This window comes from Tachysurus fulvidraco, chromosome 21, assembly GCF_022655615.1.
Source record: "Tachysurus fulvidraco isolate hzauxx_2018 chromosome 21, HZAU_PFXX_2.0, whole genome shotgun sequence".
In the NCBI taxonomy this organism is placed as follows: Eukaryota; Metazoa; Chordata; class Actinopteri; order Siluriformes; family Bagridae; genus Tachysurus; species Tachysurus fulvidraco.
Window position 1 is genome coordinate 20,703,875 of NC_062538.1, and position 20,000 is coordinate 20,723,874.

General features: G+C 42.3%; 2 protein-coding genes across 2 annotated transcripts in view; both read right to left on the reverse strand.

The window, feature by feature from the left end:
* The window catches only part of shc3 (SHC (Src homology 2 domain containing) transforming protein 3), a 20,811-nt gene extending 16,958 nt beyond the window's left edge, over positions 1–3,853 (reverse strand). The window contains exon 1 of the mRNA XM_047806008.1: positions 825–3,853. Within this exon, the coding sequence (XP_047661964.1) occupies positions 825–1,442 (618 nt within the window). The 5' untranslated portion in view covers positions 1,443–3,853. The remainder of the gene's footprint in view (positions 1–824) is intronic.
* A 5,931-nt stretch (positions 3,854–9,784) lies between these two features.
* Positions 9,785–20,000, reverse strand: part of dmgdh (dimethylglycine dehydrogenase) — a 12,733-nt gene continuing 2,517 nt past the window's right edge. Inside the window, exons 4-16 of the mRNA XM_027152612.2 lie at positions 18,671–18,835; positions 18,014–18,218; positions 14,859–15,107; positions 14,587–14,785; positions 13,594–13,763; positions 13,302–13,455; positions 12,991–13,156; positions 12,578–12,708; positions 11,332–11,549; positions 10,997–11,154; positions 10,684–10,743; positions 10,437–10,571; positions 9,785–10,123 (exon numbers count right to left, since the gene is read on the reverse strand). Of these exons, the coding sequence (XP_027008413.2) occupies positions 9,911–10,123; positions 10,437–10,571; positions 10,684–10,743; positions 10,997–11,154; positions 11,332–11,549; positions 12,578–12,708; positions 12,991–13,156; positions 13,302–13,455; positions 13,594–13,763; positions 14,587–14,785; positions 14,859–15,107; positions 18,014–18,218; positions 18,671–18,835 (2,223 nt within the window). The 3' untranslated portion in view covers positions 9,785–9,910. The remainder of the gene's footprint in view (positions 10,124–10,436; positions 10,572–10,683; positions 10,744–10,996; positions 11,155–11,331; positions 11,550–12,577; positions 12,709–12,990; positions 13,157–13,301; positions 13,456–13,593; positions 13,764–14,586; positions 14,786–14,858; positions 15,108–18,013; positions 18,219–18,670; positions 18,836–20,000) is intronic.

A 20,000-nucleotide genomic window follows, 5' to 3' on the forward strand; every position in this document is an offset into this window, starting at 1 on the left:
AAATCCATTTATGTTCTTGTGTTGTATGACACGAGTGTTTAATGAGCTATACCGAATCATTTTGCCTTTAAAACTCCTACCAGGGCCACCATTATATTTTATGAATGCGAGTGATAGCAGAGCAGCTCTCCTGCCTTCGCTTTGGTCACCGTGGTTACACTATTTGCATTCTGCTTCCGCTTGATGAGATAAACTTGGTGTTCGTTTGGATAGATTGACCGGCATGGTAAAAAAAATAGCCCGTCGCTTGGAGAACCTGTATGGTGCATATGCAGCAGATTAAAAAAATAATAATTACAAAAGAGAGAGAGAGAGAGAGAGAGAGAGAGAGGGAGGGAGAGAGAGAGAGAGAGAGAGAGAGAGAGGGAGAGAGAGAGAGAGAGGGGATTGAGTGTGCAGCTAAAGCTAACAGTACAGGATACACTCAGCTCAAGATGGTGAAGCAACGATTGAAGCTTCATACATGAGAACAGAGTAAAAGGAATTTGAGATTGAAAACAATTCTGAACTGCCCACAAAACATGGCCATGTTCAGCATCCTAACGCTGCTTGTTTTTCCTCCCTGAAGGTAGTTTGTCTGACTGAGCCTGTGTTATTTAATAGCCTGTTTTCAACCCTCGCCATTGCTTCTCTCTTTGCGAGTGAAAAGAAACGAGCACTGCTGTTTCTGAGTGACTGAGCTGTTTGCTCTCCTATTTTCCAGAAGCTTAGAAGTGGTGAATAAAGAGATGGACAGAATAAATTAGATAAAGCTCCGAAGGAAAAACAAACAGGAGTCTTGCAGATATTATGGAGAAGGATGAAAGAGAATAGAGGGGCCATACCTTTACGACGTACGTCACTCCAGGTCCGGCGATCTTATCGCTGGAGTGTAGCCATCCTCTTGAGGGTTTATTCACCAGGCCTGCGCATTCTCCTCCAGTGCCACCCACACCACCTGCGTGCCAGTCCTCTCCACCGGTCTGTGCCTCCTCCATCCTTCCCTTCTTCCCTGTGCTCATGGAGCCTGGCTCGTGGTGGCCAGAGGTGGCAGAAGCGCACGAGATGCCCCCAGTGGCCACCAAGAGGCTGGAGGAAGATGCTGGGCTACTCGAGGACCCTCCTCCTGCTCCCCCTCCCCCTCCTACTCCTCCTCCTCCCTGAAGTTTGGACACAGCTAGGTCCTTGACAGCTGATGGCAGGCCTTTGATGCCCAGCAGGCCGGAGGAGTTGGTAAATTTAAGACTGGACACCTTGTTGATAAGTGTGCACAGGGCGGTGCCCGAGTCCTCCGCTGTTTCATGGGGCAGGGCCTCGGCAGCAGGCGCATACGGCGGCTCCGGAGCAGGCGCCGGGGCGCCAGCAGGCACCTTGGCATTCATCGGAAGGCCGTGCAACAGCAGCTCATCGACAGATGTCACCGACTCATTGCGGAAGCGATTGTACTTGGCGCGCTGCAGCATGCCCCCGGCTCCGTGTGCCTATACGCGCACGGGCACAAGCAATGCCGTGCTCGCTGACCGCTCCTCTGGCATGTCTGAGCCGAAAAAGTCTCACGGATAGAAAAGTACAAGTAAGCCTGTATCTGTCCTGTCGGTGCTGAGCTGTAGTGATGGTACCTGTGGTGGTGCAGGTGGTGGTGGCGGCGACGACTCACTATGGTATCTGCTCAACCAAAAGCTACAAACCCCCTCAACGCACTAGGCCACCTCAACAACCAGAAACACACCACAACTCAAACAATCCATGGGAGGTTAAAAAAAAAACGAAAGAACAAATAGGGGGAAGTAAGTTGATGCTCCTCTTCAGCAATGGCGTTCAAGCAATAGAGGAGAAAAGAGCTTTATGAAGGAGATGTCTCTCTCTCGCTCTGCAGCCTGGCAGATCTGTGCACACGCATGACTCACTCGCAGAGAGAGAGAGAGAGAGAGAGAGAGAGAGAGAGAGAGAGAGAGAGAGAGAGAGAGAGCCCTTCTCAACAAAAGACTCACTCAACGCCACAGATCACTTCCTGTTGCAGAAAAAAACCTCCCACTTGCAGCACATCAGAACAGATCAATTCTGAAATTTCCTCATGACGATATTTTGTCACTGTCCACCAAAATGCCTTTCTTTCATTCAGACTAAAAAAAAAAAGATATTGTATAAAAATTGTTAGCAAAGAATAATACCAAATAACGAACAACAGGTAACGTGTCCTTGCAGGTCGGATCTCGATCTCCTTAATTCAACATAAATGTCATTAACAGCGACGACAACAAGAGAAACAACAAGTGAGAACTCCTGAAAAAAATCAAATAAAACAGCAAGTGAAGGAAAAACACAAATGAAATAAATAAATGGAAAGCAACCTAAATGAATATCATGACAGGAAAGAAAGAAAGAAAAACGCCGTCTTTCAAACGACAACGAACGGTGTTGTGATAGAGCTAGCGGTCAGATGTCCATTTCTACGTCCACGACGTAGAAGCAAAGTTGAGCCGCTCTCCATGATGACGACTAATTTTCCAGACACCTGACAGAAAGGCAAAGCTCAGTGATTCTGTGCCGTAAACACCGTCCTCACGTTAAGCATTAAGGGCAAACCTCAATTTATCATTGAGGAAAAAAAAATATAATCACTTTGTTTCCAGTTCTGGAAGAAAATGTGGACCGAGCTATATGTATTTATATATATACGTATATATATATACATACACACACACACACACACACACATATATATATATGTATACAAATATATATAATTTCTAATCTAAAATGAAATTTTTATCTGCATCTGAGCCTCTGCTTTGTTGATGTGCATCATTCTAAACAGCGCCTATATCACTGCATTCTCCATGGTTACCAAATTCTCTAAAATCACAGCATAAAGCCAAAGACGTTTTTTTTTCCCCCTCTTTGTTCAACAGTTCGTCTCCATGTTTTTTCCCCCTACATATTCAAATACATCACAGAAATGTCAGCTCTTGCTAATCTCGAATTCCCTCAGGTAGCGATCACATTCGATCATAAATTCCTCTAAGACAAGCTCAGCATTTTTTTGTCTCGCTGAATAATTGATTGTCATATCAAAAAAGGAACAAAGTGAGAAGTGATCAGAGTCCAGTTTCTGAATGAACGGCGCGATAAATCAAAAGATCCGATCTTTCTCTGCTTCATTGAGAGCCAGCTGGCAGAGAGAAGCCCGCTGCGTTAATCCAGGGTGGGAAAAAAAAGCGCCATTCATGTAAAAAAACCGTCCACAGGAAGTGTGCATCGGGAGAGCGTCAGTCATTCATAAGCTTCCTCTTCTGCGTTCGCTGCTGCAGCATTCGCACTGCGGTCCCTCCCAACGTCTTGCCTTCCTGCCTGCCTACGAATTAAAAAAAAAAAAAAAAAGAAAAACAGATAGAGATAGAGAGAGGGAAAGAGCAAGGGAGAGGGGGGGGAGAACACGTTTCTGTTCTCTAGAGACCACACACAAAAAAGGGAAAAAAAACGATGCGAGGATGATGATGAGAGAGATGAGAGAAAGAAAGAAAAAAAGAAAGAAAGAAAGAAAGGATGCTGAGGATAGGATGCTAGAGTGAGGAGGAGATGGCGAACGGCGCCTTGGCTGTGAATGAGGCAGCAAACGAGTGCGGGCTCGTTTCTGTGAATGGAGTCGGGCCTCTGCTTCTTTCTGCAAGGCGATCCCTTGGGATGGAGAGAGGCCGGCCAATCAGAGGCGGGCGGGATGACTCATTCAGGGTAGGCTGGCTGAATAGTGGGCTGAACCATTCTTGGCTCAGGTGATGGGAGAAACCATTTATCACATGCACACACAAGAAAAGAATGAGACTGCGACTGCTTTGTTCTAACAACACTGTTTCGCTCGGTCTCAGCATTCCCTGTGAAGGTTCTCTGTACTGTTCCTGTTTGCATTGTCTTAAGCGGGAGAATCAGTAAAAGGGGCAAATTAAAGCTGCCCTCCTCATCCCCCTCCCCAGGGACTAATTCTGTCTAATTTAGATGTCCCTCCTGGGCCTCGACAGTATGAACGTCACAGAGCATACTATATAACCAGAGTAAGGTTATAAATATGCAGGACAATTTATATTCTAAAAGAAGGATATGTCTATATATACAATTTTGTACGTATATTAATAGCAGTTTTAAGTTGATTGAAACGGGTAAAGAAATTAAAAAGCTACAAAATAAAAATCATCCTTGCTAAAAACAAAATAAATCACCAGACATATATATATATATATATATATATACACACATACATACACACACACACACACACACCTATTAGACTTGATACATGTTAATGTTTACCAAAATATGCAAACTACTATTACCATTAATGCCACGAAGCACCATTATCTAGCATTAAAAAAAATATTAATTAAATAATTTAAAAAATAGTAATTATTATTATTACAGCTCTGAGATTGACATTTCTGTTTTATTTCAAATTTAAAACTTGATTCAAAACTGAATTATCGGAGAATGTTTATATCGGCTGTGACATGTTTTGTGTATGTTCTGTTTGCTGTTACGAATAAAAAGTGACTGGTAGATTGGGTTTTTTTACATCATATTATAACATGCTACAGTATTGATTTCTCAATTCTGATTGGTCAGATGTTTTTTTCTAACAGTAGCTCTGACGATATTCCTAGCTATAATTCAAATCTCAAGTTTCTATTCATTGTAAGACTTTATCGTTTGTACGGGAACATAAAACGTAAACTTTTCCAACATAAAATTTGATACAATCTGACCAATCATTATACAGTGATACCTCGAGATACGAGTGCATTGGAATACAAATTTTTTGAGATACAAGCTGTGATTCGACCAAATATTTGCCTTGAGATACGAGCATCCGAGTCGCCGTCGCCGCCGAAACAAAGATCCCCAACAACCACACGTGAGATACGAGCATCCCAGAAAAAGTTGCAACTGGTCGTTCATCAGCGTTGTTTAATGACACTTGCCTTACACGTCTCCGAAACATTTTAAAAGGGAGGAAGTGACAAACCTCCTTGGACAGGTATTTATTAAAAAAAAAAAAGGCAAAAACAAGTGAAGAGAAAAGCGATGAAGAAAATTAAGCAAAATTAATGTAAAGAAAACAGAAATTGTAGCAATTAAGTTCAGTTAAGAGAATTTCAGTTAAGATGGTTTATTTTAGTGAAGTTTAGTTAAGTTCCATTTAAGTGTAAAGTAGCATTAAGAGTGTACGGTAGCGAGTAAGTGACCGAAAGTGAAAGTGTATGTACGAGACAAAATTCCGCCTGTTTACTCCTCCCTCAACCTCCGTGCGCGTCTTCCGTTAGCTCGAGTCGTCTCTGATCTCCAAGGTAAATAATACACTTTATAGTAAAACCAGTTTATTTATTTTTTTTACATTCTCTTTTATTACTGTATGTTTTTATACAATATTTGTCATTTATAAAATACAGGTACTGCACGTTTTTCATATTTAAAACACATAAAACAACTGGAGTGGAATTTTGCAAGCTGGAACGGATTAATGGGATTTCAATTAATTTAAACGGGGAAAATTGCTTTAAGATACGAGCAATTTGAGATACGAGCGAGGTCAGGGAACGAATTAAACTCGTATCTTGAGGTATCACTGTATAATATCATATATATGACAACAGTAATCAAGGCCGGTTCCAGCTAGTTATATCAGGGTGGGCTGGTACAGATAATACTGTAGGTGGGCAAAGACCTATTCTAGTTCTCCCCATAACCAATATTAACAATGACATCTAACCCCCAACAACCGATCTCATACCATGACTTGAGTCCATTGGCTGTAGACTGTGCACCTAATTAGAAGTTCGAAATCATGCTGTAATTTTCTGTTATTTTTCCCTTTGGCTAAAATAAAAATAATCAAACTTTTTGATTATGTGACCAAGACCCGGGGGGGCACGGTGGCTTAGTGGGTAGCACATTCGCCTCACACCTCCAGGGTCGGGGTTCGATTCCTGCCTCCACCTTGTGTGTGTGGAGTTTGCATGTTCTCCCCGTGCCTCGGGGGTTTCCTCCGGGTACTCCGGTTTCCTCCCCCGGTCCAAAGACATGCATGGTACGTTGATTGGCATCTCCGGAAAATTGTCCGTAGTGTGTGATTGCGTGAGTGAATGAGAGTGTGTGTGTGTGCGCCCTGCGATGGGTTGGCACTCTGTCCAGGGTGTATCCTGCCTCGATGCCCGATGACGCCTGTCACAGGCAGGTCACAGGCTCCCCGTGACCCGAGGTAGTTCGGATAAAGCGGTAGAAAATGAGTGAGTGAGAGTGAGTGGCCAAGACCCAGATTTGTCCACCAGTCCAGGCTTTTTTCACAGTTTTCCCATGTTGAATGTAACGAATAATGTTAAGAGAATGTTGGTAATTCTTCCTTTTATTATGCTTTTATTATGATCGATTATGATATATGCTAATTGTCAATTTCTCTGTTACATAAGAATTGTGTGTGTGTGTGTGTGTGTGTGTGTGTGTGTGTGTCTCCATAATCGTGACTTAAGTGTGTCAGGTCCACTCCTACACCATTCTCATTAAAGTGCAGGAAATTGAGGGAGAGACAGAAAGAGAAAGAGATGAGAGGAAGTCGAGGGCTTTCCCTTTCAACCCTGCTCTTTACCAAACACAGGCATTATTTCTCCCTAACAACTGGCTGCAACTATATTATGCACATAAATTATACATGATAACAAAGGATTACAGCTGTATTATCTGGTTATTAAAGAGCTGCATGACTGCACACCCAGGCTGTATTTTCGTTAAGGATGAGTCATATATAAGCAATAAGCATGCTGTTACTGTATATAGGGGAATTATTAATAGCAGAGTGGTGCGATGAAGTGATAAAGAGAAGTTCTTCTTACCCCCAGAAATCGATGTTGCTGCTGATGTTTGTGTTGTAGATTATATTTTCTCTATACTTTCAATCCTGTAAAAGAAACTGAGTCGGATCAATTTTACTCTGTAAAAACACCTTCGGATGATTCAGAGTCGACTCTATTTCCAATGCCTGGTATCACCGAATCGAGTCTCTGGACAGAATCGACTCCGTCATAGATCGATTCTAAATTAATAATGCCTGAGAATAGAGAATTGATTCAGTGCCTTCTGCAATAAAGCATTATGTATTTTTGGTGTAGAACAAAAAAAAAAGCCACAGAAGTAAACACAGCTGAAGTAAATGAGTAATTATTAAATAAGCAAATAAATGTAATTGCAATACTAGCACAACCTTAATAGCTTTATTCCACTTATAGAACACTTATAACCTTTTGATAATATTTTATTAATTTGTGGTTAGATTTAATGTTCAAGAACAGTCCTGTAACTTATAACAGCTCAACAACTATGGAGAGAGTCAAACATCCAAGTGTGCACATGACAGAGCGCCTCTCATGGACTCTTAAAACCACCTGCCCAACCATGAAGACTCAGGTCCTTCATACACAGGCTGAAGAAACCTAACCCCCTCCTCCGATCCTCCCAACCCTCTAGAGAAGGACAATAGAAAGCGTCCTGACCAGCTGCCTCGCTGTGCGGTAAGGGAACTAAACGTTCTATGACTTCAAGGACGTACAGTAGGTCGTGAGGACAGCTGAAGAGATCATAAACTAGCGACACGTCATACAACAACCACTGCATCTGCAATGCCACCAGTATTGTAGACAGCCCTTTTTCACTCATCCTATTGGCTGTTCACTCTCCTTCCATCTGGAAGAAAGTACCAGCAGACCAGCAGCAGCCTCCGGAGCAATTTCTTGAATGGGGCAGTCAGATTACAGCACCCCAATGCCTCCCTATTCTGACCAAGGCTAGTCAATCACTTAACCTTAGTTGCACAGGAAAACCACAAACCTGGCAACCTGAGTGACAGCCTTGTGGTGTTGTCTGTGATACATTTGGAGAAGTTTCCATTCATGCTACATATATACAGTATTTTGGCCATACATCTCAGACCATCTCTGTAGTTGCTTTGTGTGAATAGAATCTTTATAATCATTGGATATATTCAGGTCAAATCTATACTTGGTTCTATCCACTCGTGATCCGATCTTAGGCTATTTTTCATCACAATGACAAAACATATCATTGTTTCCAGGTTCACTGTTGAGACAGTCCAAGTAATGATGAGAATAAGGTTATTTAAAAACTGGGGGAAAAAGAATTACTATTCGCATTTACAGGAACACTTAAAAAAAAACAAAAAAAAAAGGTCAGTTAGGTCAATTATAGGCACCAAAACTTGCCTATACAATACCAGTTCTTTCTCTAATGCTTTGAAAGTTACATAAAAGCAAAATATAACTGCTTAAAATTATTATTTATCGACCAAAGTAGATATGAATTCTACATGTAAACAAAAACACTACTCTTTTTGAAAGCCAATGTTGACATTTGAAATCACCAAAACAAACACGCCCCTAACCCAAACGGGTCCCACCCCTGTATCGATAGCTCCACCCACACATACATACGTAACCCAGGCAACTAACAGAAAGAAACGTGTCTTTATCATAGCTGAAGGGAAGAACAATACGATTGCAGATAAACAAACAAGCAAAAATGCCACACAAGCATAATCATGTAAAGGACAAAGGCATATATTAGTTCTGTGTAACAAAGCAAAACCAACGTTACTCACCTATCGAGAAGGAAAAAAGCGCCTCGGCGTCTTAAGTAAAGTCGGCCACATATTCACAGGTCGGAGTTTCCCGAGTCGATAACTCCTGAGCTAAACGCTGTTACTACACAAAACGCGGTTGTAGCTGCCTCTCTACATTACTACGATAGAAAAGAGGTGTTATTTGTGTAGTAACAGCGTTTAGCTCAGGAGTTATTGACTCGGGAAACTCCAACCTGTGAATATGTGGCCGACTTCCTGCTCCTTCAGTTCTCTCCAGCGCTGGAAAGCTGATCCTATATTAACACGTCCTACTTCTTGTCCTTATCGTCAGTCTTTCTTCTCTTTCGTTCTTTGTTTTTATCCTCCGTGTCGATGTTAAAACCGCTTTCTGCTAATGTCACACATGCGCACTGAACACCCTCTCCAACGCATATTGACAAGCCCCGCCCCTTTCTGCTCATTGGCTACACGTTTGTTTTGATTTTTGTTTTGATTTTTGTTTAGTAGTCGGCCCGACTCAGTTTTCTGAAGCATTTCTCAAAAATCAGAGACCCTGCCTTTAACTGCTTAAAATGATTATTTATCGACCAAAGTAGATATGAATTCTACATGTAAACAAAACCACTATTCTATAATACTGATTAGAATTAATATACAGAAATGATATGAAAACGATATGAAGGTAACGATCTGCAGCAATAATCAAGCTAGTGGTTGATTTGTTGATGTTTTGATTTTGTCCAAAAGCCTTTTTATTGTGTGTCATGGACAAAAAAAAATCCCAAAATTTCACTGCTTTATGTTGAAAGAAAGAACTTGATGGCCGTCATTAAAGTGCCTTAACCGATCTTTTAGGTTAAACTTAACTTGTTTTGCCTTTTTCAGGTTTTCCCATTTGACAGAATAATAAATAGTTTTATTCCATGTTACTTCAGTACAGCAACTGATTCCTGCCCGATCAAACTGCTTCAAATCTGCCAGACACACAACCTTATTCTGTTTGCCTTCTTTAATGCAGCATAAGATTTAAGATCGTGTTAAGAAACGTGTAAATGCACCCACAGTGTTCAAAACAAAAAGTTCTTTTTTTTTTTTTTATTTAAACAATGAACTTTAATGGGCCACAATTAGCTCATTGATCTTTTTTTTTTTTTTTTTAAAAGAAAGACATGCAAGAAATTGCATTTTATTGTACTTTACAGAGTCATAGTTTGGCTTTATTTCATTATTATTGTACGATTCAGTATCATTTGTTTTCTGGTCACAAAGCTGAGGTCCAGTGTTCATATCCGTACTTCACGCTGCACTATTCTTCTTTTTTTGCAGACGTGTTCTGGTGGGTTCGGTGTGTACCAGCGGCTCCTGAACCACCGTGGCTGGATACTTCCTGCCCAGGAGCTCCACCTCGACCTTCTGACCAACAGTGGCTAGTTCAATGGGTAGGTAACCAAACGCCAGACTCTGCTGAATCGAGTAGCTGTACGCTCCAGAGGTTGTGTTCCCAACCACCTAGATGGAGCACAAGTACAAAATTGTAAAGATCACTCAATAAAGGCAAGGTATTAACTTTGCTTTTGTTAATGAGGACAGTCCTGGACCGAATGCGTCACTTGAACATTATCTTTAACAGGGAGATTGAGGACGGTCTACCTGAGTGCACAGAAGTTTCAAGTGAGTGCGGTCATTCCAAAAATAAAAAAGATAGCAAGCAAGGTATCATAAAATTAGAGCAAAGTATCGTAAAAAATTGTTACCGTTCGTTTTTGCACAAATGTGCAGGCTTTTAACGAGCCGTTCACAATGATGAGCTTGTATATTTTACCTTCCCATTGTGCCAGATGGTCTCATTGCCCTCAGGGTCCACGTTGTCCGTATCCATGGTGAGATACGCTAACTTCCTCGTTAGTCCCTGATCCTTGATTTCCTGTAGTGCCTTCTTTCCAATGAAATCTGCTGGCTGGCACGCACAAACACACACACACACACACACACACACACACAGAGTAATGATTCATGCTTTAATAGCCTACAAATTTTCTTAACATATGCTTTAATCAAATAAAAGCTACCTTGTTGAGTTTGATGAAGTAATCCAGACCAGCCTCGAGAGGATTTGTGTCACAATTCATCTACACACACACACACACACACACACACACACACACACACAACAAAACACACAGAATGGTCAATAACTTTGAGCTAATAATAATAATAACGGTTCCAGTTGAGTTCCAGTGTGGTAGGTTTTTAATTACACATTCGTGAAATGTTCACCTTCTACTCTGACTGTGTGTGTGTGTGTGTGTGTGTGTGTGTGTGTGTGTGTGTGTGTGTGTGTGTGTGTGTGTGTGTGTGTGTGTGAGCAAGAGAGAGAGAGACCTCAGCTCCCCAGCCTCGGAAGCCCTTTTCCAGTCTGAGGGAGGCCATGGCGTAAGTGCCGAAGTTATCAATGCCCTCCTCTTTTCCAGCCTCCATTATGGCCTGGTATACTTCTGCCAGCTTTGGCATGTCCACGTACAACTCCCACCCGAGCTCCCCTTAACAAACACACAAGAAACTGTTTACTCTTTACATTCACAGCGGCTAAAAAAACACAATTTATTTTGATTTATGCAGTTTATCACTCAAGTAAAGTGATTCTGAACGATGAATCGTGTCTTTTTAATTGCGAAGACTATGGTTGCCATGCGATTCAGAATTCCTCATTTTCATACCCGTGTAGGATATCCGTATTGCCCGTACCGGGACCTTAGCCAGCTGAATGGCTTTGCAGTGGAGGAATTTAAAGGCAGCGTCGCTCAGGTCTTCGTCTGTGAGTTTCTGTAGGACTTTGCGAGAGTTCGGGCCTGCCACTCCTAGCACCCCAATGCCATCGGTGACGTTAGTAATGTCCACATCATAGTCGCCATCAGCTGCTTCTCTCTCGATCCATCTGATTATGGATCACGCACGAAAAACATGAATATGATTGCAACGAACCATAAAGTTCAAGTGCTTATATTAAACTAATTGCTAAACAATGCTAAAGTGTCCTAGCACCAGTTTGACATCATGGTTACTAGTTACTAGCTACTTTGTTTTGCTTAGTTTAGTACCAACCAAGAGTGAAAAATCTAAGATAATTACTCAGTCATGTTAGCTGTGATAGCTAGCAACAACGAAAGTGAGCTAGCAAGCGTGAAATGCCAAAAAAAATAAAAAAAATACAGCTAGCTATTTACGTAAAAAGTAAAAAAACCACTCATATTTAGCCATGCTAGCTGTTACAAGCTATTAATTTGATTTAATACCAAGCAGTGAAAGAGAGTGAAAGCTAAAATTAGCTAAGGCAATCAGCCTGTAATAACTAGATAAAGCAGGTTCATATAATCTTTGTTTGCTAGTGGTATCGCTTTTTGTGAGCAAGTTAGCTGATTTCTGCTAAATAATGTTAGCTATAAAATTAGCACGCTACCATATAACAGCTAATAATAACGATTACTTATGCTTCGTGGTTTTAAACGTCTATCATCGATGAACTATACTGAATTTTTTCAAAAATGTTTTCAAACGTGTGTGGAATCAGACCACAAGAGGGCAGCCACAGAACATTAGTACAGTTTGTTGTTTTATGACTCGAGCAAGGCCAAAGAGCGGCACTCGGGCTTCTGTTTAAAGCCTTACAATACCGAGGTCCAAAATAATCTTACTGTGAAACATTCACTTATTAAAAGTAATAAAAAACCACCAAAGAATCGTCTACAGGCAAGAAACAAAAACAAAAATGGTTGTTTGTCTCTCACTATCTTTTCCCTAACTGAATATTGTTCCAAGTAACACATTTTTTAGATTTTTTTTCCACAATGTTCCAGTCACTAGATCCTGCTAATGACTAGAACATTCTCTACCAGAGAGCCAGTGCCGGACCCTTTAACCGTCATCTCCTCTGTTGTATTCTGCCTCACTAAGATTTAGACTAACCTTAGATCGTGCAATTCGGACCCTGAGCCGGTGATGAGCAGGAACTCTCCAGGTGCGACCTGAGTAATGGTGACCTCAGCATAGACACGCCCCCTCGGCGTCAGCATGTGACTGATGTTGGTCAATCCCACCTGTGCAGCGGTAACCGAAGTGACATCATGGACCCATCATCACATATCAACATCCAGCTTACAAGAACATCATGTATTCCCAAAACCCAACAAAGAATAATATTTAAAATACATTTTAATATTTAAATTGCCCCTTGTGTGTGTGCCCTGCGATGGGTTGGCACTCCGTCCAGGGTGTATCCTGCCTCGATGCCACCTGAGATAGGCACAGGCTCCCCGTGACCCGAGAAGTTCGGATAAGCGGTAGAAAATGAATAAATGAATGAATGAATTGCCCCTCACCTTTGGCATAGTGTTGGCAAACAGTCGGTCCAGCAGCCTGTGCGCGTCCTTCCCTTTGACCGTGAATTTACCAAATGGTGAAAGATCAATAACTCCCACTTTCTCCATTACCAGTTTGCACTCTCGGCCGACCGGTCCGAACCAGTTTGTCCTTCTGAAACTGGGTCTGTATCGATAGCCATCAATATCTCAGACACATATCCGTCTCATATATATTGTAGTAATTAATAGTAAAGTGTAGAAGTGATCAAAAATCAAGACTTTGCCGTAGTGTTCATGTTCATGCTCATGTGTAAAGGTGGATGTTATACTTGTAGCCCACATCATCTCCTGCCATGTAGAAGTAATGTGGCTGCTCCCAGCCTGCGTGGAAGCCCATTGAGCATTTATCCTTCAGGTGCTCATAGAGTCCACTAACTCTGCTAGTGGGACGACCAGCAAAGCGTTCTTCTTTAGGATAACCCACTGTGAGAGAGAGAGAGAGACAGAGAGAGAGAGAGAGAGAGAGATATTACATCACAACATTGCTACATCACAATGTTGTTTCTTTTCATTGTGCCACACATCTGTGTTTAGGTTGTGGGTTATTTAATTAAAACTTACCCACATTGTTAAAGCCATACGACTCTCTGGCCTTGGCACACAAGTACGGCACAGTGGTCCACTTGCCATAGCGGTTTGGGTCGCATTCAATCAGATCATAAGCAGGCTCTCCGCTCATGATCCAGTCACTGAGGAACTTTCCAACTCCACCCGCGTGAATGATGCCATACCTATCAGGACAAAACCGTTCAGGCTTGTGGCCAGATACTTACATTTATTACTTTGCTATTTCACTTAAAGAATTTGATTAGACAAAAGTCCTGGGTTACAGTATAATTTGACCTGGAATGTGAGCTTGATTGTTTTTCATCATGTCCCAAACTATTTTACTCCTCTCATTTATTCCATAGCTACGTGCCAACTTTTTATTCTTCAATTGACAATATTTAAGGTTCTTTATTAAATAACTTATTTTTAAGAAACTTATTTATAAGTTCTTTGTTTTTATATTGTGTTACATATGCTCGTGTGAGGGGGGCACGGTGGCTTAGTGGTTAGCAAGTTCGCCTCACACCTCCATGGTTGGGGGTTCGATTCCCGCCTCCGCCTTGTGTGTGGAGTTTGCATGTTCTCCCCGTGCCTCGGGGGTTTCCTCCGGGTACTCCGGTTTCCTCCCCCGGTCCAAAGACATGCATGGTAGGTTGATTGGCATCTCTGGAAAATTGTCCGTAGTGTGTGAGTGTGTGAGTGAATGAGAGTGTGTGTGTGCCCTGCGATGGGTTGGCACTCCGTCCAGGGTGTATCCTGCCTCGATGCCCGATGATGCCTGAGATAGGCACAGGCTCCCCGTGACTGCTTGTGTGAATGAGCGGTTATTATAGAAATGATAACATATTGGAACGAGTGCATTAATCTAAACCTGCGATTTTCTTGCAGCCAGAACTTCTGTCAGAGATGCTGTGACTAAAATCGATGGGCAGCAATGTAAAAATATTGTAAAACACATTAATAAACACTTTCAAAATTGCCGCATGCCACGCAGTTTGTTTTTACCCAAAGCCAATGGCGGTCCAGTAGTTACGGAGTCCCTGATGTGGCCCCAACATGGGCAGCAGGTCCGGGGTGTATGTGATCGGTCCAGACACGATGTTGATGATGTCGGCATGCTTGAGAACGGGAACCATCTCCATGGCCATTTCCACATGCTCCATGATGCGGTCCAGGTCCGATTCAAACAACTCCTTACCGAAACCTAGTTAAAGGTTGATTAATATCTTGAATAAAGATTTTTGTTGAGTTTCGTCACACAGGGTGGTCGTGGGTACCTGGGGGGACTCCGTCTCTAACCCACGAGTCCTGCAGAACCATCTTCTCCTCCTTCTCGTAGGGGCCGAACAGCAGACCGTCTCTCTCCTGACGCAAGTAATACGAACCCTCGAGGTCCCGTATGACAGGCAGCTCTTGCTTCAGGGCCTTCACTTCGGGAATCGTCGCCGTCACCACGTATTGGTGATGGACAGGAATGGTGGGATGCTCCAGACCAATCAGCTGGCCAAGTTCCCGTGCCCAGAAACCTGTGATCCAATGACATCATGAACTCAAACCTTATAGGAATAGGACTGTAGAATATTTTACAAATTGTATTTTAGTCTTCGGTATTAGTTTCTTTATACACATTTATATAAGTATATATTTTAAATGCAACACCGTGGTATTTGAGCATAACGTGATTATTAAATTTCGTCATCTTTTACCTTACAATTACATTTCTGACATTTAGCAGACACCCTTATCCTATTTATTTCAATTTAGACAACTGAGCAATTGAGTGTTAACCTGGTTAACCCCACGGTGGACCCGGGAGTCAAACTCATGACCTTCTGATCAACAGTCCTCCAACACCTTAACCACTAGACTACGACATCCCGCATTCTTCACTTTCTTTTCATATTCCGTTCTCATCCAGAGAAAAAAGCATTAAAAAGCAGCAGGACATGAGATAATAGTTAAGCTTTTAAACTGGAACACTGACAGGTCAGGTTCTAAAATAAATGCATTTCTGTCTCTGTCTGAACGATTATCTCTGGTGACGTAAAGCTCCAAAGTGACCTGAGGTAACCTCTTCCTCTCGCTCTCTCTGTGTAAATTGTAGGGCAGATGGAGGTGTATAAGGACACAAGGACACAAATGGCGACAAAGAAATAAAAGTGTAGTTTAAAGCGTTAATTATGCAGCACGGTACCATCTGTGTCTGCACTGCGACTCGGATCAGACATTAGGTCAGATGTTGTACGTTCTGTTTTTTTTCTGAAGACGTTCTTTTAAAACGGTTTATACAAAATTCTCAAATTCTGACCGGTCAGAAGGGGTGGATTAAAAGTTATAACAGATTCTAACTCTAACAGAGTTCTAACAGGTCAGTAGTGAGTAAGTCAGTAAGAAGCGAGTCAGTATATCAGTTTAAAGCCCAATTCGGACGGGATTAGTTCTACGTGGGGACGTGGGGGTAAAGTAATTATTACCAGAGCTTCTCTGTGATTTTAGTCCCGTCCGAATGTGCCATCTCGGTAATCATTACGGACAATGTCAGTAAAGATCACGGCGACTTTTACCTTCTGTAAAAAGGTCCGGAAAAATTACCTCAGGTAATACTGATCCCGTCTGAAAAGACCCGCTGTAAATATGTACGGTAAAATTCTGTCATTTCCCGTTTTTCCCGGCGCCATGCTGTCTGTTTGTGCACGTGATAACAGGAAGCGACGTCATACACACATGACAAGGAGGTTACTGTGGGGCGTAAAGCGAGTTACCCCTCCCACTTCTGCTAGTTTTACTGAGATGTCTTGTCCCGTGCGAATTGGCCAATTAATATTACAGACGTCCTGAGGTAAAATCACATTACTCCACGTCCCCAGGTAGAACTAATCCCGTCCGAATAGTGCTTTAGATGTCGTTTAGAAATTAAAGCACTATTCGGACTGGATTAGTTCTACGTGGGGACGTGGAGTAAAGCGATTTTACCTCAGGACGTCTGTAATATTAATTTTACCGTACATATTTACAGCGGGTCGATTCGGACGGGATTAGTATTACCTGAGGTCATTTTTCCGGACCTCTTTACAGAAGGTAAAAGTCGCCGTAATCTTTACTGGCATTGACCGTAATGATTATCGAGATGGCACATTCGGATGGGACTAAAATCACCGAGAAGCTCTGGTAATAATTACTTTACCCCCACGTCCCCACGTAGAACTAATCCCATCCGAATAGTGCTTAAGTCAGCAGGTCAGTCGGTACCTCAGCTAGTAATTAACTCCGAACGCAAATCAGTAGTCAGTCAGTAATTCAGATCTAAGACAGAAGATCTCTTACAGAAAGGTAGCAGATCTTCCACAGACCTTGACCTTTATATTCAACAACTAAGCTATGTGCTTTCTCTTTCTCGTTTTAGGTTTCAGGTCCAGGGGACAAATTTAGAAAGCAAAGTGAGGAATGAGTGTTGGAAAAAAAAAACATGTAGAGGGTCAGAATTAAAAAGTGGAAAGAAAGAACGTAAAGAACGAGAGTTATAGGGTCAGGATGTTAATGTTACTGAGAAAGAAGACGACTGGGATATTTATTCAGCAGTGAGCGAGTAAGGAGGTCTTAATCATTAGGTCTTTTTTCATTTGAAATATTTAGAGCTGACTTTTTTTTTTTTTTAACCAGCCTCACTAACAGTGTGCCAAAATAAACAGAACAGGTTTTTTTTTTTTTTGGTGGTGGTGGTGGTGGTGGTGTTTTTAATTCTTGGTGCATCGTTGCTATTGGCTCGGCTCACTGGAGAGACCTGATTGGCCTACAGGGAAGGTGGGGACACGAAGCCTTGACAAACCTTCCACTTTGGTACGGAACAGCAACAAGCAAATTCAGAGCGAGTCTACTGTCATTCAGGAAAGACTTACAAATAATACAGGAGTGTGAGTGAGTAGAAATGTTCAAAACAGCAATAATTTGTTATTCAAAGTTGAAATTTGGGAGGGTGGTGAACAAAAAGCAGTCGCAAATATACACAGGACGATTGTGGAATCATATAATGAGTATAAATAAATGTTAATAATTATAATGCTAGGTTTAATAATAATTCCAGTTCAAGTAATGAAATAGTGACGTGACATACGGCTAACTACGGTGATCCATACTCAGAATTTGTTCTCTGCATTTAACCCATCCAAAGTGCACACACACTGCAGTGAACACACACACACACCGTGAACACACCCGGAGCAGTGGGCAGCCATTATGCTGTGGCACCCGGGGAGCAGTTGGGGGGGATTCGATGGCTTGCTCAAGGGCACCTCAGTCGTGGCCGGCCCGAGACTCGAACCCACAACCTTTGGGTTATGAATCAGACTCTCTAACCTTTAGGCCACGACTGCCCCCAAGTTCAGTGCTGGACAAGGATTGGACACTTTGAAGCAAAACAAGTGGGAGAAATAACCTGTGGCGTTGACGATGCGATTGGCGCGAATGGTCCCGTGAGGCGTCCGGACATCCCATCTGCCATCGGGTGTGGGGACGAGACCGGTCACAGGGGCAGGGCTGTAGATCTGGGCGCCGTACATCCGAGCACCTGCGGCGAGAGCCATGGTGAGAGAGTAGGGATCAATGTGTCCATCACCGGGAGTGTAGAGACCTGCTAACACCTGAGGAAGAAAAAAAAAATACAACAATGATGCTAACATGAAAATTGAGGTCATTTGATATCAGTCCAAATCATTTTGGACTGATGTTCATTCTTCATGCTGAGCTTTACGTATTAGTTATTATTACTATTAATTATCGGTTATTAATTTAAATTATTATTAACCGCCTTGCAGTTTCGTGGGGTTATGGGTTTGATTCCCGCATGATCTCCCTGTACTTGGGGTTTCCTCAGGTTTCTCTGGTTTTCTCCACATGTCCAAAGACTGATAGACATTTCTAAATTATCTGTAGTGTGTAAAAAGGTATGTGATTGTGCCCTATGATGGAGGAGAAGGATGTGCCCAGAGCGTCCTCCGTCTTGTGCCCAGAGTCCGCTGGAATCCCCCGTGAGACTGCATAGGATAAAATGTTTAAAGTCATGTGGTGTTCACAGAGTTTGGTGTTGTCTCACCTTGTCTATGTTGAGCAGAGGGAAGAGCTCAAGAACTTTCTCGGGTTTGATAAAGAACTGTGGTGTGGGGTGCCAATGAGTTCGGGTCATCTGGTACTTCATCTCGTCCACCCGGGCCGGAGTCGAGGCGATCCTCACACTTCCCGGCTGATGGAAACCCACTGCCTGGAACAATACTCTACATTACCGCCATGTCGTTACTGCTACGTTCCTAATAACGAAAGCTGTTTAGAAATCTGTTCGATGTTATTCAGGATGAAAGAAGGACTGATTGGGTTTAGGTGATGCAATAAAAAGAAGCATTTTGGGTTTGGTTTGCTAAAGAGCCTTTCAAATGGCATCTGGTGCAACAGAGAACTAAGAAGGTTTCCTACTATAAATGTTACTAGCATGTTGTAGAAAGTTTTTAGAATTTTACCAACAACAAAAATGGTCTTGGTTGATATACATTTATCATCAAGTCCACCAAAACTCCAGTGTGGTGCCTACTAGTGCACAGATTTAGTTACCCAGAGTAGGTTAATGTGATATAATAGCATATTGCAAGCTAGTTGGCTAGTTAAATACATTAAAGGCAGGGTCTCCGATTTTTGAAAGCCGATGTCGACATTTGAAATCACCAAAATAAACACGCCCCAACCCAAACGGGTCCCACCCCTGTATCGATAGCTCCGCCCACACACACACATAACCCAAGACACTAACGGAAAGAAACGTGCTTTTATCATAGCTGAAGGGAAGAACAATACGATTGTAGATAAACAAACAAGCAAAAATGGCACACAAGCATAATCATGTAAAGGACAAAGGCATATGTTGGTTCTGTGTAACAAAGCAAAACCAACGTTACTCACCTATCGAGAAGGAAAAAAGCGCCTCGGCGTCTTAAGTAAAGTCGGCCACATATTCACAGGTCGGAGTTTCCCGAGTCGATAACTCCTGAGCTAAACGCTGTTACTACACAAAACGCGGTTGTAGCTGCCTCTCTACATTACTACGATAGAAAAGAGGTGTTATTTGTGTAGTAACAGCGTTTAGCTCAGGAGTTATTGACTCGGGAAACTCCAACCTGTGAATATGTGGCCAACTTCCTGCTCCTTCAGTTCTCTCCAGCGCTGGAAAGCTGATCCTATATTAACACGTCCTACTTCTTGTCCTTATCGTAAGTCTTTCTTCTCTTTCTTTCTTTGTTTTTATTCTCCATGTCGATGTTAAAACTGCTTTCTGCTAATGTCACACATGCGCACTGAACACTCTCTCCGCCGCATATTGACAAGCCCCGCCCCTTTCTGCTCATTGGCTACACGTTTGTTTTGATTTTTGTTTTGAT